The 26,686-nt window shown below is 44.5% G+C and overlaps 1 protein-coding gene across 1 annotated transcript in view; it reads right to left on the reverse strand.

The window, feature by feature from the left end:
- Positions 1 to 26,686, reverse strand: part of LOC144682662 (NACHT and WD repeat domain-containing protein 2) — a 46,027-nt gene that overhangs the window by 12,592 nt on the left and 6,749 nt on the right. Inside the window, exons 2-5 of the mRNA XM_078545223.1 lie at positions 23,550 to 23,638; positions 19,645 to 19,761; positions 14,554 to 14,757; positions 5,990 to 6,134 (exon numbers count right to left, since the gene is read on the reverse strand). Coding sequence (XP_078401349.1) covers positions 5,990 to 6,134; positions 14,554 to 14,757; positions 19,645 to 19,761; positions 23,550 to 23,638 — 555 coding nt within the window. The remainder of the gene's footprint in view (positions 1 to 5,989; positions 6,135 to 14,553; positions 14,758 to 19,644; positions 19,762 to 23,549; positions 23,639 to 26,686) is intronic.

Here is a 26,686-nt window from a genome sequence, read left to right on the forward strand (position 1 = left end):
GTGCCACAAAAGTGCCAAGCAATTACCATCTCCAACAAGAGTGGATCTAACCATCTCCCCTTGATATTCAATGGCATTACCATTGCTGAATCCCCACTATCAACATCCTGAGGGTTACCACTGATCAGAAACCATTTAAATACTGTGGCTGCAAGAGCAGTTCAGAAGCTGGGAATTCTATGGAGACTAATTCACCTCCTGACTCCCCAAGGCCTGTCCACCGTCTACAAAGCATAATTTAGGAGTGAGATGGAATACCGTCTGCTTGCCTGAATGAGTGCGTCTCCAACAACACTCAAGCAGCTCGACACCATCCAGGACAAAGCAGCCTGTATTATTGGCACCCCATCCACCACCTTAAACATCTACTCCCTCGATCACCGACGCACAGTGGCAGCAGTGTGTACCATCTACAAGATGCACTGCAGCAACTTGCCTAGCCTCCTTCAACTTCACCTTCCAAACCCGTGACCTCTATCAATTAGAAGGACGAGGATAAGAACTGCAGTCAAATGGGAACACTACCTCTTGCAAGTTCCCCTGCAAGTCACACACCAACCTGACTTGGAACTATATCACCATTCCTTCACTGTCACTGGGTTAACTACTGGAACGCCCTTCCTAACAGCAGTCTGGGTGTACCTACATCAGATAGAGTGCAGTGGTTCAAGAAGGTGGCTCATCACCTTCTCAGGTGAAATTAGAGATGGGCAACAAATGCTGACCTAGCCAACAGCTCCTCCATCCCAGGAAAGAATAAAAAAATTATCACTTCCCATCCAAACTATTCCAGTTTATGTTCTGGAAATTACACTCTGTGATATTATCATATGAATGATGATCATGTTGGGATTAACTTCCCATTTAATTTTTTGTTGTTGGATGCAGTCTATTCATTTAAGTGTGTGAGATCTTTAAATTGTTTTGTCTGGTCGCACAGGCATGGTAACTTCACAGGGCTGACTTCACAGGGCTGGAAGTTCTGAGTTGCTGCATGGCCACACAACTTAAGAATTCTATTAAGAGGGAACATTGGTTGGGATGAAATTCCTTTCTCCATTACTTTAACAAAGAAGGAATCCATTAGCTAAAGACTTTCACACAAATGTTTTAAAGATTTGAATGCTAATATTGTATATTTCCAGGTTTATAGTTTTACTCATTACAAGTTGCCCAGACTGGATAAGTGCATCTTTGACTTGTCAGCTAGTCAGACTCCGGCAATGGTCCCTTAACAATCAGGAGCAGAAAGCACAACCCATTTTTTCTCCCCTAGCTCAGCAATACTGAGGGCAGTTGCTATGATTGTACACTGATCCTAATTGAAATCAGCTAATAACTTTCCTCTCCTCAGCTACCGTCTCACCCCATTTCAAATCACCTCATCAAAAAACCCACCTTGCAAACTATCAGCCCATCTCCAACCTCCCTCTCCTCTCCAAAGTCCTTGAATATGTCATTGCCTCCTAAATCCACATACATTCTTCCTTCAACTCCGTGTCAGAACCTCTCCAATTGCGTTTTCCCTCCAATCATAGCACTGAAATGGCCCTAATCAAAGTCATCAATTACATCCTATATGACTGTAACAAAGGTAAGCTATCCCTCCTCATCCTTCTTGTCTGCAGTCTTTGACACAACTGGTCACAACGTCCTCCTCCAATTGTCCACTGGATGCACTACCCATACCAGGTTCCACTCTTACTTACCTAATCATAGCCAGAGAATCTTCTGCAATGGTTTCTCTTGCTGCTCCTGTACTGTTACCGCTGTAATTTCCAAGGATCTATCTATGGTCTCCTTTTATTCCTCAACTCATTGCTTACCCTTAGCAATATATCATCCAAACAATAGACATTTCCACAAACACACACACTGATGACACTTATCTCTACCTCACCATATCTCTTGATCCCCTCCAATGCCTTGGTGTTGTCAACCTGCTTGTCTGACATCTGGTTCTGGATGAGCTGCAGTTTCCTCCAATTAAACAATGGGAAGACCAAAGTCATTGTCATCTGCCCTTGCCACAAACTCCATTTCTTGCTACCAAATCCATCCTTTCACTGGTCAGAACAGGCTGAAGCACACTTCACAACTTTGGCTCCCTATTTGATCCCAAGCTGAGTTTCTGACCATGTATCCTCCCTATCACAAAGTCGGCCTATTTTTACAAGCTTGACGTTGCCTATCTCTGATCTCTGCCCCTGCTCGGCTCATTTAATGCTGAACACAACAACACACATGACACAAGAGATAGGAGCAGGTGTAGGCCATACAGCCCAACAAACCTCTCCGCCTGACCTTGGGCTTCAACTCCATTTTCCTGCCCACTCCACATTTCCCTTATTCCCTGAGAGACCAAGAATCTCTCTATCCCAGCCTTAAATGTGTTCATCATACTTTTCTTACTCACACCCTAACCTATTACACGTCCCCTTCACCCAAAAATTTCTAGTGGAATAGCATTCAAAAGCAGAGATCTGTTAAACTTATATAGAACCCTGGTTAGACAACACTTGGAGCATTGTGCTCCACATTACAAAAATGTTGCATAGAAACTGAAGAAGGTACAAAACAGGTTTACAAGGATGATATCACAACGGAGAGGTTAAAAGTATCAGGAAAGATTGAAGAGATTGGAGGTTTTTCTTTAGGAAAGAGAAGGTTGAGAGGTAACCTGTTAAAGATCTTTACAATCGGGACGGATTCAAAAGGGTAGATTTAGAGATGATGGCCCAAATCTTCCGATCTGAAATCTAGGTTCGGTGGTGGATGCGAAAGTGGGAGTGATTCTGCGGGGGGGGATGGCTGACCATGTGCAATCTTGCGCTGTTCTGCTTATTAAATATGCATCTGCGAGGAACTCACCGATTCTCATGGTGGGGACAAGTTGCCGATCCACCATTACCTCATGGGGTCAAAGGTCCGGGTGCCATATTTAAAGGGCACCCGGACAGCCTGCACTATCCCTTCCACCTTTGCCCGGCCACTGCTCCAGCCTTCCCCACTAACCCTTCCTGCCTTCTTTGGACATCCTCCATGCAACTTGCACTGTCACCACCCAGTCTCAAGCATAGGCTGACATTTACAGACGCTCCCCAAAGAGCAAAATACAGCAGCGACTCACCATTAATCATGGAAGAAATCGACCTCACCAGATGCACGCCATTTATGTGCAGTCGTAAAAGTGAACATTCTAATTTGTTGCTGCTGGGGAATTTAATTCCAGTGAGCTGGCCTTTTAATAAGCATTCATGACATGCTAATGCACGCAAAAGGGCTTCTCTACATTGTTTGTTGGGAGGTTTGACTTCTTTAACCTGCCTTTAAAGTCACGAGAACATAATTCCTAAATGTTATCCCGCTGTCGGGAAACTGATTTTTGGCCTCACACCAAATTAAGTATTCCCGCCTGCCAAGCTTCCTGCATCTGGCAGGACTGGCAGATTCCACCCAGTGTTTCCCCTTTGGAGGAGTCCAAACTATGGGCCATAAATATTAGATTGATACGAATAAATCTAATAAGGAATTCAAGAGAGAAACTTTGCTACTCAGCGACTGCTCAGAGAATTAAAAAAGTACCCTTGCCTTTCTATGACCACTGGCCACTTCAAAGTGCTTTTCAGCCAATCAAGTACTTTTGAAGTGTAGTGACTTGTTGTAATGTAGGAAATGCAGCAGCTAATGTGTACACAGCAAACTCCCACAAACAACAATGTGATAATGACCAGATAATCTGTTTATGTGCATTTATCTGATTGAGGGATAAATGTTGGCCAGGACACCAGTGATAACTCCCCTCCCCCTTGGAATCTGAGAGGTGGTCAGGACCTCAGTTTAACACCTTATCCCATAGAAGGTACCTCTGAAAGTGCAGCACTCCCTGCATATTCCTGGGATGGGACTCAGAGGCAAGAGTGCTATCAACTGAGCCACTGCTGACATCTATTGTGTAGTTGTGGTAGCACAGACACATTTAAGGGGAAGCTAGATAAGTGCACGGGGAAGAAAGAGATAGAAATAGAAGGGAATTTTGACAGTGTGAAATGAAGTAAGGTGGGAGAAGGCTCCGGTTAAGCATAAACATCAGAAAATACGTGGGTTGGACATTTTTCTTTGCATTTGTCTTTGAAGAAACTTTCTAGGATCATCATGCCTTTTCCTGTGACATAGACAGCACTGAAGTATACTGTGGATTTAAATTAAGTCAACATATTAATATTGATTTTTGAATAGCATTCATGGAATGGTGTCATAGTTGGCAGCTCAAAATGCATCTCATATTTTGTCCACTAGGTGGTGCAGTATCTTCACCTGCTGCTAAGCAACGATACATTTTGGACTATTGTACTGGATTAGTTGATGATATAATTAAACTGCACGTATTTACTAAGGAATCAAGTGTGCAATGCAGGGTGACAGGTTATGTTTTATCTTACACCCCAATTTTGAATGTATTTGATTTTCCCCACCTCTATTTGGTTTCTCTGTTCAACATGTCATTGACTAAGGGTGAAAAAGCAAAGTTTCTTTGCGGCTGTCCAGTTCTGCTGCTAGGAAGCATACCACAGCAGCCTAGCATAATCCTCCCATCAGTGTTTTCCTCATTCTCTGTGGACAACCATCTAACCTCCATTCACCAACTACCTTCAAGTTGGCTGAGATCATAAGCTCAATAAAACAGATGACTAAGAGGAAATTCGAAAGGAGATATTCAAAATGATCATGGGCTTTGATAAAGGGATTTGATAATTGGGGAAAAACTATTTTCACAGGCCACTGAATGTATAATTTTAAGATCATCAGCAAGTGATGGCAATTTGTGGAAATCAGTACATCGCAGCTTTTCCCATGGGGACATTACATCTAAAGACTTCTAAAAAAATGTTCATTGGATGCGGACAAATCCTGGCAAGGTCAGCATTTGTTGCCCATCCCTAAAGGTGGTTAGGAGTCAACCACGTTACCGTGGATCTGGAGTCACATGTAGGCCAGACCAGGTAAGGATAGCCGATTCTCATCCCTATAGGACACTAATGAACCAGGTGGGTTTTTATGACAATCGACGATAATTTCACGGTCACCATTACTGAGACTACCTTTCAACTCCAGACTGAATTTAAATTCTACCAGCTGCCGTGATGGGATCTGAACCTATGTCCAGAACATTAGTCTGCGCCTCTGGATTTCTAGTCCAGTTACATTACCACTATGCCACCGTCACCTTGCTATGGGAGTTACGTATTGAGGAGGTAACATTCTCCACTGGCTGAACTAAAGTAGAGCAATGTTTGAACATTACAATAGGTCTTGAATCTTGGGAGAACCATTGGCAGGAAAGGAATGCTGAAATTACAGACCAGGGAGCCTAGAACTAAGACTCATCATCTCAGGATGAGAGGTGGGCCATTTTGGACTGAAGTAAAGTGAAATTTCTTCACTCAGAGGTTTGAATCTTTGGAATTCTGTACCCCAGAGGGGTGCTCAGTCATTGAGCATATTCATGGCTGAGATGGATAGATTTTTGGATACTAAGGAAATTAAGGAATTGGGGGATCAGGCTCAGCTAGAACATGGAATTGAGGTAGAAGATTAGCCATGATCTTACTGAATAATAGAGCAGTTTCAAACGGCCATAAGGCTTATCACTGTTCCTATTTCTTATTTTATAAAGAAAATTCAGCCAGATTTTCAATTCTTGATCACTGTCCAGTGGTTCCTATGTGTGTGTGTGTTTTTAATCAGATGAGTACTCAGCTGCAATGCTTCCACAGTGTGACTGTCTGCTAACATTTCCTGTCTGGGTATACCTGTTGAAAGTGGCCTCTTATGCAAATCAAACCGTACTCCAATATGAGTTGTTACTTATGTTGGTGGTGGGGAGAGAACCAGATGGGAAAAAAATACAGGTACCAGCCAATTAAAATAACAAAACTGGTGATCATCCTATAGCATTCATCAACGACGAGGAACAAGCAGCACTAACCTGAGGCAAAGTATTTCTGAGCTTGCTCTGGTTTTATGGTTCCTTCTTTGAGGCACATTTTCACTGTCTCATTGAAGATCATCTTCATTTCGGTGAAGCTGTCACGCCATATTGCATGAGCAACTTCCCTCGCTCGGCCCACAGTCTAGAACAATGGACTTACTTAATATGAAGCAGTCACTGGAATTTAAAGACTGACATCAACATCTATCAGTTCTTGTTACTAGACTTTTATGCATTTGGTAAAATTGACTTCTTTGCTGATGGTAAAAATTCATAAACGGCTTTAATAATTAATAGTGCCTTTGCGTCATGAGGTAAAAAGGCAAGCTGGAAAATAAAAGTTAATTTACATAATTAAACTGGCTTTTAGGCTTCTATGAGCATGTTAAAGAAAAACTAACCAACGTTACACAGTATTACAAAGGGAAAACATCGTGCTTTCTGGAAAACTGAAATAAACATAAAACACTCAGCAGGTCAGGGCAGCATCTGTGGAGAGAAACAGTTAACGTTTCAGGTTGATGATCTTTTCGTCAGTAACACTCTAAATGTTGCCTTTGTGGTTCTCTGTTGGGAAGGGGAGTCTAATGACTAATGTTCCCTCTAAGCTGTGCGGCCGTGCAGCAACTCGAAAGTTCCCACACAGGTTATGCCCCTTTAAATTAATACTGTGTCTCCTGATGGCCACCGATACCCGTCTGCGCATGCGCACTTCTCCACTCATGAGCAGAAAACCAATGACATAATTTGCAGGAGACACAGTGCCAGATGGATCTTATTTGGGGTCCTGAAGCCGCTCACCCAATTTCTGAGCCCCGCAGTGGGTGGGCAGTCCGGGTGTGGCCTACCCGCAGTTTCCGGGGATGCGGAGGGAGGAGCTGCCACAATTCCAGGTTACAATCTCCACATCCTGTGTTTGCAGGTCTTGGGCGAGAACCTCCAAGGGATGTGAGGAAAAATCAATTTAGAGGAAGTTGCACAGGTAGGGCAGAGTGAAACCACCGAGGGATTCAAAGGTGAAGATGAGGCCTTTACATATAGTATGCTGGGGACAATGATGATATTGGTTGTTAGGTGCTGAGGGTGAAAATCCAAAGGGATCTGGTCAGGTTTGGTAAATGAGCACATGGATCTCAGCACAAAAAAACTGTACAGACATTGTGCAAAATTAAGAGATTAGGTACAAGATGCATAAAAGTGGATACATATTAAATGGTAACATGTTTGAGGTGCCACCATCTAAACAGCTCTGGTATTGCTGTACAGGGAAAACCTCTAATTAGGTAAATAACCTAAAATAAAACAGTGTCTCCTGCAAACACAAGACAGCCGTGCAAAATGCTTGCACACTTGTCTGTGCATGTGCAGAAAACCAATGACTTCATTTGCAGGAGACACGGTGGTTGGATCTTGCTTCTTCCCAGGTGACAGGCCCAGGTTAAGGGGAACAGGCTCCGGAGCAGGAGATTCAGAAGTTGCAGGGAGGCTGCACCCCGACTGCCTGTCCACCACAGGGCTCAGAAACTGGGTGAACGGCTTCAGGGTCCGAATAAGATCCAACCAGAAGCAGCCCCAGAGCTCCAAAGGCAAGATAGGAAGGTTGTAATCTGGAGTTGCAGCTGTCACCGGGTGGATCAGAAGCCTCCCCTCCCTCCCCTCCTCCGGCTCCATTCATCCCCTCTGCCCCACCGACTTGAGAAAGGTGAGGCTTTTTTAATCACTGTATTTAATAGCTGGTAGATAAGCATCTCTGCTCCTGGCCACAGTGTAAAACTGTACAACTGCACACATATGGCGTTGGCAGTAAACGCAGCCTTAAATGAATGCAAGTGCAATCTATGTTTAAAGGAGTCGCACACTTAAAATAAATCATTCACACACTCGAAAAAAAATTAAAAGGAATGTTACTGGTGATTCATAGTTGGGAGTGAGGATAGGATTGATTTTGGCTGTGATTTCCCAATCCTCCAAGATTGGAAAACATGCTGCCATTCATTGATTAGGCTGTTGGATGAATAATGGAAAGAAATTTGTAAAAACGGGTTTCAATTGCCAGGTTAGATCTTTTCAACACTGCAAGCATTATCTTCAAAACAAGACACGAAGCAAGAGGCTTCTGCAGTAGAAGAAAAGGTCAAATGAGAAGCAATCAGGCTGTTCTCACTTGCTTTAATTTCTAGAGGTGCCAGGTTGGGTGCAGGATACCTTTTTCAACCACTTGAATGATGAATAACATGCAGTAGTGTTTAAAGGACAGGGGAGAAAGTAAAAATTAGGTTGAAATAGTATTTAATATAAGACATTGAGATTTTTATGGTGTTCAGACGCGCTCTTTTTGTGAAAGGAGTTCCACGAAAGTATTGACCATCACTGCCGCAGATCTCCTCTTTGCTGTTTCATTCAGTGGTGTAGTGGCAAATTTTGAGGTGCAGGAGCTCTAAGAAAACATGTTGGCCACATCATTTCTAAATCTACTATTACTCTGTTTTCCTATGTATTAATCATTTGAGTCCCCAAATATCTGTAAAACTATGCTTTATAAATGAAAAATATTAATGCCCGTGGCATTTTATTTCGAACCATGTGGTATTTTGAATCTTTAGCGTAACTAGAATTTCGTTATGCAACAGTTTAAGTTATTTAATTCAAGCCTATTAAAAACATGAATTACAGAAAGCTTTACTTATGTCTGACTGGGGGATGGTATATAAAGGGATCACGGCTTTTCTTGATTTATATTGATAACCAAGACCTGAGTGTGCAGGGCACAATTTCAAAATTTCAAGATGATGCAAGACTTGGAAGTCTTGTGAACTGTGAGGAGGATAGCGATAGATTTCAATAAGATAGGGATAGGCTGGCGGAACGGGCAGACACATGGCAGATGAAATTTAATGTCGAGAAGTGTGAAGTGATACATTTTGGTCAGAAGAACGAGGAGGGGTAACAAAAAATAAAGGGTAAAATTCTAAAGGAAATGCAAGAGCAGAGGAACCTGGGTGCATAAAACATTGAGGTGGCAGGGTAGGCTGTGAAAGCAGTTAATAGTTTATACTGAATACTACGTTTTATAAAGTAGGGCACAGAGTGCAAAAACAAATAAGCTATGAACCTTCATAATACACTGGTTCAGCCTCAACAGAAAGGATGTGAAGATTTTAGCAAGGGCGCAGAAAAGACTTACAAGAATGGTTCAGAGAATGATAGACTTCAGCTATGTGGATAGATTAGTGAAGCTGGGGCTGTTCTCCCTGGAGAAGAGAAGGTTGAGAGGAGATTTGTTAGACATGTTCACATCATAAGTGGCCTGGAAAGTATAAATGGCCATCAGCAGGAGGTCAAGAACCCTAAAGTGATTAACAAAAGAACCAGAGTCAACATGAGGAAAAACTACTTTATGCAACAAGTAATTTGGATCTGCAATGCACTGCCTGAGCATGTGGTGGAGACAGATTTAATTGGGGTTTTCAAAAGGGAACTGGATAATTATCTGAAGAGAAAAGATTCTATGGGGCTACAGGGGCTGATGAGTGGGACTAGCTGACTTGCTGTTGCAGAGAACTGATACAAATACAATGTGCTCAATGGCCTCTTTCTGTGCTGTAACCATTCTATGATTCTAGTATAGATACATTCAAGGAAGTTGATAATCACATGAGGAAGAAAGAAGATGAAGGTTACCCTGACAGTGTGATCAAAAAGATTGAGAGGAGACTTGTGTGGAACATAAACACCAACACAGATGGGGTGGGCCAAATAGCCTGTTTCTGGGCTGCAAATTCCATGTAAAGCAGCCAACAGGGAATACAAACACTATACCGTGGGTAGAATCTTCCCCCTGTTGGGGGGGTTGTGCAGGGGCAGGGGTGGCGTGGACCTGATCAGCGCCCCCAATCGGGTCCGCGCCACCATTTTACGTGGGTCCCCTGAGTCGGGAGTGCGCTCTTTCACACATGCATGCGAAAGAGCGCAGAAATCTCCCTGAGGCACAGAGGTGTTTTAAGTTATAAAAATTTTAATAAGGAAAAAAATAATTTAAGACATGTCCCCTGATGTGACAGTGTCACATGAGCTGGGACATGTCAATGAACTTTAATGAAAACATTTATTTAATCTATAAACCGTTCATGAAACCTCATCCCGCCCGTGGATGAGGTTCCATGAAAAATACGAAGGCCGCCTGGGCTCTTTGCCTGCCCCCCAACCTTAAGACTGGACGGGCAGCTTTCTCAATAGCTTTAATTAGTTAATTAATGGCTTTAACAGGCCTTTGATAGTTCGGCAGGCGCGCTGCCAACTCAGCTGCACGCCCACCAAACTAAAAATCTAAATGATGCGCGGTGACATTGGGACGCATGCCCAACATCACCCCACGTAGTTTTATGCCTTGGCGAGCAGGCCCCGCCCCCACTCGCCAAGCTGAAAATTCTCCCCCGTGTTTCACATCCTCAAGCCATCACAGCCAAGGAAATAATGTGAATCACTCTCTCTACCCTCCTGCTACACTCTCCCTCTACCCCCAACACTCTCTTTCCACCCTCACAGTCTCTTTCCCTACTCTCCCACACTCTCGCTCTCGCCCTCCCTCTACCCAACGCTCCCTCTCCCCAACGCTCCCTCTCCCCAACGCTCTCTCTTCCCCTCTCCCCAACATTCTCTCTCTCCCCCTCTCCCCAACATTTTCTCTCTCCCCCTCTCCCCAACATTCTCTCTCTCCCCCTCTCCCCAACACTCTCTCTCTCCCTCCCTCTCCCCAACAGACTCTCACCCTCCCTCTCCCCAACACTTTCTCTCTCTCCCCAACTCTCTCTCCCCCCGACACACTCTCTCCTCCCCCCGACCCTCACTCTCTCCTCCCCCCGACCCTCACTCGCTCCTCCCCCCGACCCTCACTCGCTCCTCCCCCGACCCTCACTCGCTCCTCCCCCCGACCCTCACTCGCTCCTCCCCCCGACCCTCACTCGCTCCTCCCCCCGACCCTCACTCTCTCCTCCCCCCGACCCTCACTCTCTCCTCCCCCCGACCCTCACTCTCTCCTCCCCCCGACACTCACTCTCTCCTCCCCCCGACACTCACTCTCTCCTCCCCCCGACACTCACTCTCTCCTCCCCCCGACACTCACTCTCTCCTCCCCCCGACACTCACTCTCTCCTCCCCCGACACTCACTCTCTCCTCCCCCCGACACTCACTCTCTCCTCCCCCCGACACTCACTCTCTCCTCCCCCCGACACTCACTCTCTCCTCCCCCCGACACTCACTCTCTCCTCCCCCGACACTCACTCTCTCCTCCCCCCGACACTCACTCTCTCCTCCCCCCGACACTCACTCTCTCCTCCCCCCGACACTCACTCTCTCCTCCCCCCGACACTCACTCTCTCCTCCCCCCGACACTCACTCTCTCCTCCCCCCGACACTCACTCTCTCCTCCCCCCGACACTCACTCTCTCCTCCCCCCGACACTCACTCTCTCCTCCCGACACTCACTCTCTCCCCCCGACACTCACTCTCTCCCCCCGACACTCACTCTCTCCCCCCGACACTCACTCTCTCCCCCCGACACTCACTCTCTCCCCCGATGAACTAACTTGCTTGAGTTTTTTGATGAGGTAGTAGAGAGCATTGATGAGAGTAATGCTGTTGATGTGGTGTACATGGACTTCCAAAAGGCATTTGATAAAGTGCTACGTGACAAGCTTGTGAGCAAAGTTAGAGCTCACTGAATAAAAAGGACAGTTGCAACACAAAATTGGCAGAGTGAGAGGAAATAGAGTGTAGTGGTGAATGGTTGCTTTTCAGACTGGAGGAAGGATGCCTCGCACGTGTGGGTGGTGAGTGGTCCTATGGATGGGATGAGACACAATCTGCAGGGCAGATGATGGTATGTGTGAGAGAGTGAATGGTGATGTCCCTTGAACTGGCATTGAGTGAGATCCCTGTGGATATGTGATGGGCTTGTGAGTGTGTGAGTTGAGAGTGATCGGAGGAGATCATTCATTCTCTTTCGGCACCTCTTATGCAGGGCGTTGTCACTGCCTCCTATGCTGCATTGGTGATCTTTCTTGCTAGTCTTTGCCCAGAGCGGGATAGAGGACTTCACAGCGGGCCTCCACGGTGTCCAGAAGGCACTCGTTGGAGGCATCGCTAAATTTGGGGGGAGCATGTTTCCTCCCTTTGGCAGCCATGACTTTCCAGCAGCTTTCAATCCCTTAGAGAGAGCTGGCTCTGTGCAGGGGCGCCCAGGTTACTGAAGGCCTGAGGTGATGGTGGGGTGGATGAATCAGAGGCTGCCCCACCAGCGATCCGGCATGTTTCCTATGAATGCGTTATTAATGAGGCGGGATGCGCCAGGAAGGGAACGATAACGGCCAGTAAGCCCGCCATTGTGGCTGGCGGGTAAAACGGCTTTTTTCTCACCCACTACCACACAGTGTAAATCTGGGATGATTCTGCCCATAGTGTCCTTGATTAGCCATAGCTTTGGGGCACTCTCCCTGCCATAGCCCCAATAAAATCAATGACAATGTGCCATTCTTGTTTGTAACACTTTTCAATCTCTTTGTCTTGAATCCCAAAAAAGCTAACATACAAGTTCAACAGGTAATAGGGAAGGTAAATGGAATGTTAACCTTTATTTCAAAAGGAATGGAGTATAAAAATAGGGAAGTCTTGCTAAAATTATACAAGGCACTAATTAGACCACACCTAGAATACTGTGAATATTTTTGGTCTCCTTATCTAAGGAAAGATATACTGGCATTGGAGACAGTCCAGAGAAGGTTCACGAGGTTGATCCCGGGTATGGAGGGATTTTCTTATGAGGAGGGGTTAAATAGGTTTGGCCTGTACTCATTGGAGTTTAGAAGAATGAGAGGCAACCTTATTGAAACATATAAGATTCTTAGGAGGCTTGACAGGGTAGATGCTGAGAGGCTGTTTCCCCTTGTGGGAGAGTCTAGGGCCAGAGGGCATAATCTCAGAGAAAGGGCTCGCCCATTTAAAACAGATACAAGGAGGAATTTATTTTCTCAGAGGGTAGTGAATCTGTGGAATTCTTTACCTCAGAGGGCTGTAGAGGCTGGGTCATTAAGTATATTCAAGGCTGAGGTAGACAGAATCAAGGGTTATGGGGAAAAGGCAGGAAATTGTAGTTGAGGATTATCAGATCAGCCATGATCTTATTGAATGGCAGAACAGACTCGATGGGCCGAATGGCCTACTTCTGCTCCCACGTCTTATGGATGGTTATAGGTGCCTCACTGGAACCCAATTATACATGTCTGCAGTTTACAACCAGGAATGAGATCTGCCAGTTCTCATCTCGTCTGCAGCATGGTGTTCCACCACCAATGTGGAAGAAACTATCACTGTACCATGCCTCATTCGAAAAGCAGTGTCTGCAGTTTAATCACATGGTTGCATACTAAGACGGGATGCAGAACAGTGGTAATGTGCCGACATGGAATAACTTTAAAGGGGCTCAGACTTGAAGCTTCTCATATGGCGAGTTCCTAATGGTTCTCTCAATCTTTAAGGAAGGTGCAAATCAGAAATGAAGCATTGCCTCAGAGACAATGGATTCGAAGAGGAATCCAAACCAGGCAACCTTCACACACCTCTTGTTAAGTAGCACTTTTCTACTTTGTTACCTACGGAACATTGGACACAGATAAGTCACAGTTTTTCTTTGTAAAGTTGACAATAAAAATTACAAAATGGAGATTCTGCCATAGAATCAAACAGTACAGAAGGAGGCTATTCAGCCTGTCACACCTCTACCATCTCTTTGAAAGAGCTGTCCAATTCAGTTCCACATCTCAGCTTTTTCCCTACAGTCTTTTTCAAGTAAATGTGCAATTGTCTTTTAAAAGTTCCTATTGAATCTAATTCCACCACACTTTCAGGTAATGCATTCTAGATCTGAGTGTGAAACAATTTCTCCTCATTCTCCCTTCAGTTTTTTTGACAATAATTTAAAACTTTGACCTCTGCTTGCTGACCCAATTACAAGAGGAACTAATTTATTTCCACTTGCTCATATTTTTGAGTACCTTCACCAGGTCTCCCCATGGTAAACAGTACATCATGATATTTTTGTGAAACATTCAAATCTTTGCTCCAAGGAGGATCATCCCATCTTCTGATAAACCTCCCTTATACTCTAAGGCCTTCCTAATGTGTGGCAACCACAATGCTCCAGCTGAACCCTAACCAAAGATTTGGGACAGTTTACATGACCCCTTTGCTTTTGTGGTCAATGCCCCTTTATGAAGCCAAGTAACTCATACACTTTCTTAACCACCTTCTCAATTAGCCCGGCCGCCTTCAAAGACTGTGCTTATGCACCCCCAGCTTCCTCTTCCACTTTCTCAAAAATACTATCATTTAGATTATACTGCCTCTCCCAAAGTGCATCACTTCAACATTTACCCAAATTAAACTGCATCTGCCATATGTCTGCCCATTTCATCTGCCTTTAATGCTGAAGAATTAGAGTTTGTTGCCTTACTGTAAATTACCAGAGAGCTGGAACTTACACCCTGTACAATCTATGGAAACTCACCTTGTTGCAATAGTCAGGGAGGACATCAGTTTTAGACCTTAGGTAGTAAACAGGTGGAACAGAATTCTCATCCCGCTGGTACCAGTTTTCCAGTAGCCTGGTGCTGAGGCCTTCATTTTGTGATCTGCAGAGAATCACCTCAAATTCATTGGCTTCAATTTCCGCTGGTAAGCTGACACTTCCATATTGCTCCCCTATTAATGCCTAAAAAGAGTCACAGTGCATGGGGGTTACAAGATTTCTTACAGGAAAGTATTAGGAATACTGATATGTGCATTGCATGCCAGAAGTGAGGGAGGCCTCACAACCAGGACTGAAAATCTTGAGCAGGTTCAGAGAATCTTACTGAAGTGTGATGAACTTACTCTCCAGGTTTACTCCACCTGTAATTGGAAGCTAATACTAATATTTGTAATTATTAACAAACATACACTGAAGCCAATTCTCTATCTGGATTCATGACCAGAAAAGTTTACTGCAGATGTTATTCTGATGCTGTTAATCATTCCGTGGATTCTGAAAACACCTCTGTGTTACTGAAGAGCATTGGACTGACTGAACTGTACTCAAAATTGCAGTGACCAGCAAAGTACTTTCAGTGCCCCCTCGTACTTTTATAAGCATGTATTAAGGAACAGTGCAAAGGTGAAAACACTTCCAACTGCCCATCAATGCAAACAGTATTCATATGGAAACTTTGGGAGGACATTCAAAATCGTGTGATGATAGGAAAAGATCAGTCAGCATCTCGGGGAGTGGGAATGGGGTGTCACCGAATAGCAACAAAGAACCGGAACATAGATTAATGGCTTTCCGATACTCACTGTCCATGCTGATACAAGCCAAAAGGCCATTTAAACAAGGTACTAGAAGGCTGCCACCAGCAAAAGTCAGCACCTTCAGGAGAGGTGAGGAGATAGAAGTTAAGGATGCAAGGCAAAGAATGATGAGGACCTAGCCAGACAACATAGGCCCTCAGCACTAACCTGTACTGAGGTCGCAGGAATGAGAAGAGCCCATGACTATGTAGAAGACAATGAGAAAACAGCAAATTCAATGAATCGTAATTACACATAGAGAGGTTTATAACTCTCCTGTTCTCACTCTTGTGTGTGGTTGGACGTGAGGCAGCCCATTTCTGCCACTGCTTTTACATTCAGCAGGTCATGTTCTGGATTTTGTTCTGTAACAAAGGCCTTTTTTTCCCCCAAATGTTGTCAGTTCATTAATCTGACCAGATGTGATATGGGGGGACCACTTTTTTTAAATTCATTCATGGGATGTGGGCGTCACTGGCTAGGCCAGCATTTATTGCCCATCCCTAATTGCCCTTGTTCAAAGGGAATGTAAGAGTCAACCACATTGCTGGGGATCTGGAGTCACATGTAGGCCAGACCAGGTAAGGACAGCAGATTTCCTTCCCTAAAGGGCATTAGTGAACCAGATGGGTTTTTACAACAATCAACAATGGTTTCTTGGCCATCATTAGACTTTTAATTCCAGATTTTTATTGAATTCAAATTCCACCATCTGCTGTGGCGGGATTCAAGTCCGGGACCCCAGAGCATTACTCTGGGTCTCTGGATTACGAGTCCAGCAACAATACCACTACGTTATCACCTCCTATCAAACATAAATACCCTCCTGGATGTCAACTCAGTGTTCAGAGACCAGAAATTCTGGTCTCTGCTTAATCGGCTGCCTAGGGAGGGGCTTGACCACTAGCCTCTGACTCAGAGGCAGGAACACTACAACTGAGTCAAAGCTCACTCTCAAGGCCTCAGTGTAGGCCTTGCAAAAATGAAAACAGAAAATGCTGGAAATACTCAGCAGGGCAGACCGCATCTGTAGAGAGAAACAGAGTTAACATTTCAGGTCATGGTGACCCTTCATTAGAAAGGGGAATGAAAGTCTGTGGTCATCACAACCTGAAACGTTAACTCTGTTTCTCTCCACTAATGCTATCTGGCCTGCTGAATATTTCAAGCATTTTCTGTTTATATTTCAGATTTCCAGCATGTGTATTTTGCTTTTGTGCTAGTACAGGCTTATTAATTTCTTTCAGTATGTAGCCAATGACTCAAAGGTAACATAACTTAATAGAATAGTGCACTAAGCTTTAAGTAAATAATGCATTATAAAGGAAATTAAATTCTATTGAAGCACCTAAATCTTCATTTTTTTACACAGGGTTGTAAAACTTGCAGGCAGGATTAGTACGCTTTGAAGTTTGTTATTTGAATGGACAGTGCTTTTATGCAACTTTTTTCTTGGTAAACTGAGTTTATGTACAAACAGTGCATCTGTATACTTCAACATAGGTCAGTTCCTGTTGCAGATATTCTCTTCATTACACTGCTGCACAATGCAACTGAACCACAATCCTCAGAAGAATTCTTTTGTGATCAGATGGAAGCTTGGCAGCCACATACAGTCTTCTATATCCATTACGGATTTTCCATTTCTCGCACTGACTCTGCTGATCTCACTCTTGTCTCTTACCCAATTTTTAAAAATTCATGTATGGGATTTGGGCATTGCTGGCTGGGCCAGCATTTATTGCCCATCCCTAACTGCCCTGGAGAAGGTGGGGGTGAGCTGCCTTCTTGAACTGCTGCAGTCCCTGTGGCGTAGCCACCCACATTGCTGTTAGGAAGGGAGTTCCAGGATTTTGACCCAATGACAGTGAAGGAATGGCGATATATTTCCAAGTCAGGATGGTAAGTGGCTTGGAGGGGAACTTCCAGGTGGTGGTGTTCCCATGTAACTGCTGCCCTTGTCCTTCTAGATGGTAGAAGTCAAGGGTTTGGAAGGTGCTGCCTAAGGAGCTTTGGTAAGTTTCTGCAGTGCATCTTGTAGATGGTACACACTGCTGCCACTGTTCATTGGTGGTGGAGGGAGTGAATGTTTGTGGATGGGGTGCCAATCAAGCAGGCTGCTTTGTCCTGGATGGTGTCAAGCTTCTTAAGTGTTGTTGGAACTGCACTCATCCAGGCTAGTCGATAGTATTCCATCACACTCATGACTTGTGCCTTGTAGATGGTGGACAGGCTTTGGGAAATCAGGAGGTGAGTTACTCGCCACAGGATTCCTAGCCTCTGACCTGCTCTTGTAGCCACAGTGTTTATGTGGCTAGTCCAGTTCAGTTTCTAGTCAATGGCAACCCCCAGGATGTTGACAGTGGGGGATTCAGTGATGGTAATGCTGTTGAATGTCAAGTGGCGATGGTTAGATTCTCTCTTGTTGGAGGTGGTCATTGCTTGACAATTGTGTGGCGCGAATGTTACTTGCCACTTGTTAGCCCAAGCCTGGATATTGTCCAGGTCTTGCTGCATTTGGACATGGACTGCTTCAGTATCTGAGAAGTCACAAATGGTCCTGAACATTGTGCAATCATTAAGAAGCATCCCTACTTCTGACTTTATGATGGAAGGAAGGTAATTGGTGAAGCAGATGAAGATGGTTGGGCCTAGGACACTACCCTGAGGAACTACTGCAGTGATGTCCTGGAACTGAGACGATTGACCTCCAACAACCACAACCATCTTCCTTTGTGCTGGGTATGACTCCAACCAGCAGAGGGTTTCCCCCCCGATTCCCATTCTTACCAGTTAGCATCAAATCACTGCCAGCCTTGTGCATTAAACTTATCCACTGGGAGAAAAGCTCCTGAATTAATGTCAAATAAATCAACTTTAAGGCATGTATATTCTATTGGACTTATGTTCAATTTATCATAAAACACCATTTCATTGCAAAAAGATCAATTTCTGATTACTGCCTAATGCTTAAAATGGAAGGAGATTATTACCTATGTAATAAGTAGTCTTAAAAAATAAACCTCGACTTTCTTTTTAAATGTCAAACTGCTCACCAAAATGGTGGCTCACCATGTCCTACCTGTAGGCCCCACCACTGACATCAGTGATAGGGAGGCACCCATATGTCTCAGGGTAGCTCTCTCGATTACATTGGACATTGTGACTCCAGCCCAGATTGGGATCTGAGAGAAAATTGCAATCAGCTGAGCATCAAGAAAGACTTTTAAAATATTGTGATTTATTAAAGAAAGTCAATGGGTTATACTTGAACCACAAACTTTCCTTCCCCTTTAATTAGAAAGAACATAATAATCAAGGATAAAGGCTGAACAAGGCAGAATGGGGCCTTTCCTCCATATTATTGAAGAATTATCCTTTACTATTCACTCTGTAGTGAGTTTATAAGGATTTGTTCTAATATTACACAAGATGCTTGCTGTTGGTATCAGGATCCTATAGTCAAATGCCAGTCAGATCTCATTGAGACTGACTGATGGGGACTTCTAATCTCTGGAATTCCTTCCCTAAAGCTCTCCACCCCTCGATTATCCTTATAAGATGCTCCTTAAAATCAACCTCTTTGATCAGGCTTTTGGTCATCTGCTCTAATTAGTGGTGGGGGGGGGGCGGTGGTAAATTTTTATTTCATCAATACTCTTGTGGGGTGCTTTGGGATATTTTACTGTGTATTTAGGTAATTAAATGTCTTTGGTGCATGTCACGGGACAGTGGTGTCCGTGCAAAAAATTGTGTTTACAGTGGCAGAATTGTGAACATATGTTCACAATTCTGCCAACAGGGTAAGGGAGCCACTTCAACAATACAAATGTGGAGAGCCTGCACTTGGATTCACCAATGACCTAACAATGAAAGCCCCTTCTCTTTTTGTTTGAAAGAGCAATCCTCACTTATTTCTACCACGGGATGTGATAGCCTTTCTGCCAGGCTTTATCTGTGTACAAAAGAACTCTGTGATTCGTTTAATCATAAATTTCTGGTGCAAATCATTACCAACGAAAGAAATAGGACGGCAGGCAAGTCAAGTGGCTGCACTGCATGTACCTGCAGTACAGATATATCATTGCCAGCAATGACTAAGCACATGCATGTCCTGCCATGTAAAATGGCATTACTACAGCAGCAAACATCATTGGAGCAAATTTGTAAATAGAAAAATGCAGCTTTAACCATCTATTTCCATTGTCAGGCTGCATAGTCATTGTCTGATTATTTATTTATTTTGTGTCTGCTTGATATTCCGATTACTCACCACAAAACAGGGCCCAGCAGAAAACTTTAAACATTCATCCAACAGCTTCATCCGGAGCTTCCGGACATCAGAATCATGGACATCATCTGGATCCACTCCCATATAAGCATCGATTGCCTGTGAATTTGACACACAGTGAAATGCAGACAGTTGCCTTATTGATTTGCTGTCAGACATGCATGCCCAAGACATCTCTCAGAGAATTAGGCACAGCACACCAACTTGGCAGAGACACGGGAAAACTACTTACTTAAATTCCCAAATTTTCTTCTTCCTCAAGGCACCAACCTTAGCCAGGGTGTGGTTCCAAAGATATCAGTTGTTTTCTACCCAACCAAGTGGCTGTTCTACATGTGAATGCCTAAACAGTAAGCCCTGGGTATTGACAGGAGCAAGTTATGTAGGATGGGGGCTGGGGCCGGGAGTTGCTGAGTTTCGGATGGGAAACCCAAAAATATGGCTTTCTCCACAAACTGTGGAGTTTTAACTTTGTCAATGACAGGTTCCCTGTGGAAAATCAGCCCGATTGACAGGCTTGGCTTCCATCTGGGTGGAGAGCATTCCAGTCTAATCCAAGACTATGGACAGGAGTCTGATTCCTTACCATTGGGTTTTTGGTGGGGGTGGGGGGGAGGATTTTTAAAATTCATTTTGTAGGATGTTGGTATCACAGGCAAGGCCAGCATTTTTTGCCCATCCCTTTTGGCTTGCTAGGCCATTTCAGAAGGCAGTTAAGAGCCAACCATGTCTGGAGACCCATGTAAGCCAGACCAAGCAAAGGACATTAGTGAACCAGATGGGTTTTTATGACAATCAATGCTGAGACTGCGGGCAGAATTTTGCCCTCAGTTGGCGGGCAGGCCCCACCGGCTCGGCGGCGGGCGGGCAGCTGAATTCCACTGCCAAAACGGGGCCCGCCACCATTTTGAGTAGGCGGGCCAATTAAGGCCCGCCCAGCGGCCTGCCTGACAGGAAGCGCTATGTGCTTCCTGTCTGGGGGGGGGATTCCCCATCTGTCAAAGTGCGCTTTTTCACGCATGCGCACACAAAAGAGCGCACTGCTCCCTGAGACTAAGTGCTGTCTCAGAGAGATTAGTGATAATTTAAAAATCATGAAAAATATAAAAATAAAAAAATTATTAATATGTCCCCCTCATGTGACAATGGGACATGTTAATAAATCTCACATAAACTTTATTAAAGTTTTTAAAAACGAACATGAAACCTCATCCCGCCAGTGGATGGGGTTTCATGTATTATCAGGAGCCCGCTGGGGCTCCTGGCCTGCCCACCAGCCTTAAGCTTGGACGGGCAGGATCTTTAATTATCTTAACGACCCTGTCAATGGCCTCAATTGGCCATTGACAAATCGGCGGGTGGACAGCTGATTTTGCTGTCCTCCCGCCTTCCTAAAAATTTAAAGGGACCGGGATGACATCGGGGGTTCCTCCCAACGTCATCCCATGTCACTTTGCTGTCGGCGAACGGGCCCCGCCCCCAAATCGCTGACGGGAAAATTCTGGCCTACCTTTCAATTCCAGAATTATTAATTGAATTTAAGTTTCACCAGCCACTGTGGAGGATTTGAACCTGGGTCTCCAGAGCATTACCCTGAGCCTCTGGATTACTAGTCCAGTGACATTACCACTACACCACCATCTCCCCTAGAAATGGTGCTTAATTCCCAGGGGTCCTGGTAATGGAGAGGAGCTTACAGAGTGGGCTGGGGGAAAGAAGTCTACTCTCATCCAACTCTCCTCCTCACCCACAAGCAGTGCCTTAAGGGAACTTTACCTTCTCCCTGAAATTGTCCTTACCTCTTTTCAGCTGCTGGGTTTCAAAAAATAGCTGCATAACAGGTTAAATCAGAGGCCACCAACTGCATTAAAATATTTAAATTGCCAACCCACCTCCTGGGAGCATATTGGCTGCCTGCCCTTGTCCCATCTCCATTAAAACTGGAAGTGGATGGGTGGAGTCGGGTTTCATATTTTTAAAATTGCAACATCAGGCATGGCTCCAACCAAACAATCTTGGGGTTAAAATTCATCCTAAGTATTGGCAGCCGATTCTATTGTAAAGTTTATCATCATCAAAGCTGACCCTATTCTTAAAGACATAAACATAGCACATAGTGTCGGATGTCCTGAAGTTTAAAGTGCATGAAGGCTGACCAGGAGAGCATAGGAATTGTAGAATCTGGAGATGACAGGAGGCATGGGTGAGAGTTGCAGCTGCAACTGAGGCAGGGATTGGATGCAGCTGACGTTGTAGAAGTGGAAGTAGGCAGTCTTTGTGACAGAGAGAAAATGGATTTGGGGTTTGATAAGGCCAGGATCAAATTAGTGCCAAAGGTATTGAGTTTGGGCAGGGCCTGAAGAAGGTGGAAGAAGGATGGCTTTGGTCATCCAATGTTTAAGGGAGGATGTTGCTACGCATGTGAGACTGAGGGTGGAATTTTAGACCATGCTGCGGGAGCCGGAAAATACGACGAGCCGTTCAAAACTCTATCGACTTTTGCAGGACCAGAAGATCCCGCCGGTGGGAGGGGCCATAAAATTCAGCTCTGAATGTCAGACAAGCTGTCTCACAGCACAGGCGGTGAAAGGGTCAAGAGAGATAGAGAGCTTAGGTATTGTCGATGTTACCTCCATAACATTGTTCAACTTCACCCCTGTCTCAGCGTATCTGCTGCTATCCAAGTTGTTGTTACAGCCAAATTTGACTAATCCAACGCACTCCTGGCTGGTCTCCCACATTCTATCCTCTGTAAACTTGAGGCCATCTAAAACTCTGCTGCCTGTGTTTTAACTCACACCAAATTCTGTTCCTCTATTACCCCTGTTCTCGCTGATCTATATTGATTCCCAGTCAAGCAATGGCTTGACTCAAGTTCTCATGCTTGTTTTCAAATCCCTCTATGGCCTTGCCCCTCCCTCAACCCTGGCCTCAAAACCCTTAAGATATCTGTGCTGCTCTGACTCTTGCCTATTGAGCATCCCTGATTTTAATTGTTCCACCATTGGTGGCCATGCCTTCGACTGTCTAGTACCCAAGCTCTGGAAGTCAATCCCTACATCTCTCTGTCTCTCCATCTCACTTTCCAACTTTAAGTCACTGCTTGAACCTCCCTCTTTGACTAAGCTTTTGGTCATCTGTCCTAACATCTCCTTATGTGATTCAGTGCCATACATTGTTTCATAAAGCTACTGTGAAGCCTCGGGACATTTCATTACATTAAAGGCGCTACATTAATTTAAGTTGTTGTTGAAACTCTGGCGGGCAGGTTTATATCATACAGAGCTTCATCCTAAGGATAGTGAATCAAGAAAGTGATCTGGGGGCAATTATTTTTTTGTCTGCTGAGTACTTCTTTATTTGGTTTCACTGGGAGAACTCAGTAGGTGCACAGGCAATGTGAGGTGACTACATGGAAGGCAATAGAGTTTTAGGTTGTATTTTATTTGGGCCCCCGCGTTTAAAATAGAGAAAAGGGTTTTGATCGTCCGTGCTTGAAGTATTGTTTCTAGTTTTAGTCCCAGCACATAGTAAAGGATCTTGAGAAAGTTGCAGCAAAGGACCAAGATGAGTTGGAGTAATATACTTTAGAGAAACATTGATTAGATTGGATATAAATGCAGAATGATAAAAGGATTGGATTCAATCTATTTGGATCGCTAAAATCAGACTACCTGGTTGTTTGTTTTATTGCTGTTTTTGGGAGCTTGCTGTGCGCTATTTGGCTGCCGTGCTTCTGACATAACAACAGAGACCATGTTTCAAAAGTATTTTATTGGCTGTAGAGCTCTTTGGGTTGTTCTGAGGTAATTCAAGTTGCTATATAAATGCAAGTCTTTCTGTCTCCTTCCTTTATTAAAGCTCCCCAGGTAGTTTTTGCTGATTACCTGGAACTCCAGTCCATGTTTGTATCTGCAGTATTCTCGCAGTTTTGGATACACACGTTCCTGCAATGCCTTTCTCTCAGCTTCTGTGTCTGAAAAATGGTAGATTGAATAAAACAGCAACAAAATGTGTGTGGGTGTCAGCATCAGTGACATTTAGACTGGAACATTATTTATGAAATGTAATGGTACCAGAATATTAAAGCATGCAACTGATGAAAACTGGAAGTTATGAGTTCCATCAAGATGAGCAAGAAGAAAACAGGAAAGAAATTAGAACTGACCCAATTTTTTTTTAAAGAAAGACAATTAAACCAACAGGAATGAAATGTGGGGCTTTCTGTGACAGCTCACTGAATAAATCCACTGTGCAGCATAGCACTGAACCAAAGGGAAGGCAAGGGGTGGAAACAACCATCTCTACTCCTGTTGGGAAATATAGAGTTCTGGATGTAATGTGAAAATGGAATCAGGCTTGGTTCTAATTTCCTCCACTACATATAGACAGCCCCCAGATTCTCACCTTCCAGGTTCATCCATGAAGAGAGCAGCTACCTGGGGGAGGCAGTAAGTGCCAGTGTGAGTCAACACCATCAGAGCAGAGATTACCCCTGGAAAAGCCTGATCCTAGGGTGGAACCGAACTTGGTAGATCCTAACTTTTATTTGTTTTTTAAGATACGTGGAGAGTACCAACTGAACAGAGTTACAGGAGTCAGCTGATGAACTTTTAACAAAACATTAAACATTTATTAAACAAGAAAAGATGAACTATATTACAATACTCCTTCACCCACAACAATACCTTTACAGATATATACAGATTTGTAAGGATACCACAAATTACAAAATCTATCTTATACTCTAATGTCCACAGTAAGTACAGAGTCTGTGTACCAACAGGCACCCTGTGGTCAGGCACACCTTGCTCCGAAACCATGTGACAGATGCCACTTCAAGTAAATGTTATGGAACTCTCCTCAACTCCCCGTAGATGCTTGTCACACCATGAGCCAACCAGTCTCACTACACTCCATCTTTCACAATCTCCATTCTCCAAGAACTCGCCTTGGAATCTTCTCCCAAACTGACGCTTTCTCTCAGACACCTTCCGCAAGGGTTCACCTCCAGGATTTTGAACTCTCCTTCCAATGTTCCTCTTCCCTGGGTCACCACATGCATTCAAGCTGTCTTCCACGTACCCTCTCTCATCAACTCAACCATCAACAGTACCACAGCTTCACATGCCCATAGCAAAGAGTTACAGACCTTCAGCTGTCTGTGTGGATTTTCTTCCCCCTTCCAAGCTGTCCTCGTTTTAAATTCACTTTCTGCAGCTTTTGTCTCTTTAACTCTTAAGTTTGGAGCCTTTCTCTCTGCCCCTCACTCTTAACTTCACTTAACAGAATCTTTTCCAGGTTCCTGCCCTTCCTTTGACTAGAAGGTCTCCTTGGGATTTTCTCCTATTCCACTCCTCTGGATTTTGGGGTTTTTCTTTAGCTTGGGACTGGCTATCTGTCCCTCTGGTTCCAGTCTCTATCTGGCAGGTACTTTCAACCAATTTTAGCTTGGGATTGGCTATCTGCCCCTTCTAGGCTGCTCCTGCCTGGCAGCTATCTTCAAAACCTGCTGAACTCCAACAGCTTCCAAAACAAACCTACTGTTTCTAGCTTTTCTCTGTGTGCCTTTGGGAGGGACCTGCCTCTCTGGCCCCCTGTTGTTAGGCAACAGTCCAATCATTCTATTCCTGTTTGTTTAACTTAAGTCGTAAACTCTCATTAGAAATGCAAGCACTTTTTAAAGCAAAACTAAAACTCAATTTGACCTTTCTTAACACACAGATATAGAAATACGAATCAAAACTAAAGTTTAAAGCTAAAACTCATTCCAAACACCTACAAATATCAATATAACTCATTTAAACTGTCTCTGTATCCTAACAAAGGTGTGTGAAAGCATCAAAAACAGGCTGGGTGTCAACAATGAAGGTATATAATTCTTACATTATCACCCAGTATTAAAGCCTTATGATTGTTCATTCTGGTACACATGATATGAAATAGGTCAGAGCTCCAAGTACTATACAGCAATTCTGTTAGTTTGTGCCACCATGTCCTGTGCAAAAACTTGTATCAAGTAGCCTACTTGACAATGTCTTCACCAATCTACCTCTTGCAGACACCAGGCAGAATTAGACCCATGCGGAGGCGGGTTTGGAGGCAGAACTGGAAGGAAATAGGAAAGACTGATGTTGGATCAGTGGCCCAGCACATTCCCACCCCAGTCAATCTTACTGGAGTAATCAACGGATGGGGCTACCGATCCGGCAGTGGCGGGTGGTCAATAAATACCAATTGAGGATAAATCAGGGAGATAGGGAGGACTCCGTCGGGATGATCCTGGTGGTGGGCTGGCCACTCGCTAAGTGCTGAGCCCAGAAGTTCCATGGAGGCGGTCTCCTGGCAGCTAAAAGAGCCGGATGGTCCATGTCCCAATGACGGGGCTGGGCGGTTGGGGGAGGAAAGGCTACACACGTGCCCGAACAAATCCACCGGAGGGATTTCCTCTCTGATCTGAGGGGCCTACCAGCTTCAGCCCTCATCATTTGTAATTTTGTTGTATGCTTCAGAGGAAGCATTCAAGCTCTCCTTTCTACCTGAGCAATGGCCACTCCTACTGGCGGGGCTGCCAGCCTTCCAATGCTGTAGGCTGTGTGGCCGGACCTGCAGTGTCAGGAACCCACCTGACATCCTTAATTGGATAGGGCTCCAGGAGATTGCCCATTAAGAGGCTGCCTTCAGGAAGATCTCACAGGCAGTCAGGACTCGCAGATCATTAGGGACAGGACTCACTTTTATCACCAACAGATGAATATTTTCGAAAGCGGTAAGATTCTGTCCACTATGTCCACAATAGACACATAGGGTGGAATCATCCCAGATTAGCACTAAGTGCGGTAGCGGGCAGGAAAAAGAATGTTTTACCCACCGGCCAGAATGGCGACTTTTCACACCGTATCATCCCAATCCCGCCTCATTATTCATACATTCCCGGGAGACAAGCCATCTCGATGGCTGGCAGGTTCTCATTTTCCTGCCACGCCGTCACCTCGCTGCTTCCTCAAGCTGGGCACCATATTTA

The sequence above is a fragment of the Cetorhinus maximus genome, chromosome 7 (genome assembly GCF_964194155.1).
Source record: "Cetorhinus maximus chromosome 7, sCetMax3.hap1.1, whole genome shotgun sequence".
NCBI lineage: Eukaryota > Metazoa > Chordata > Chondrichthyes > Lamniformes > Cetorhinidae > Cetorhinus > Cetorhinus maximus.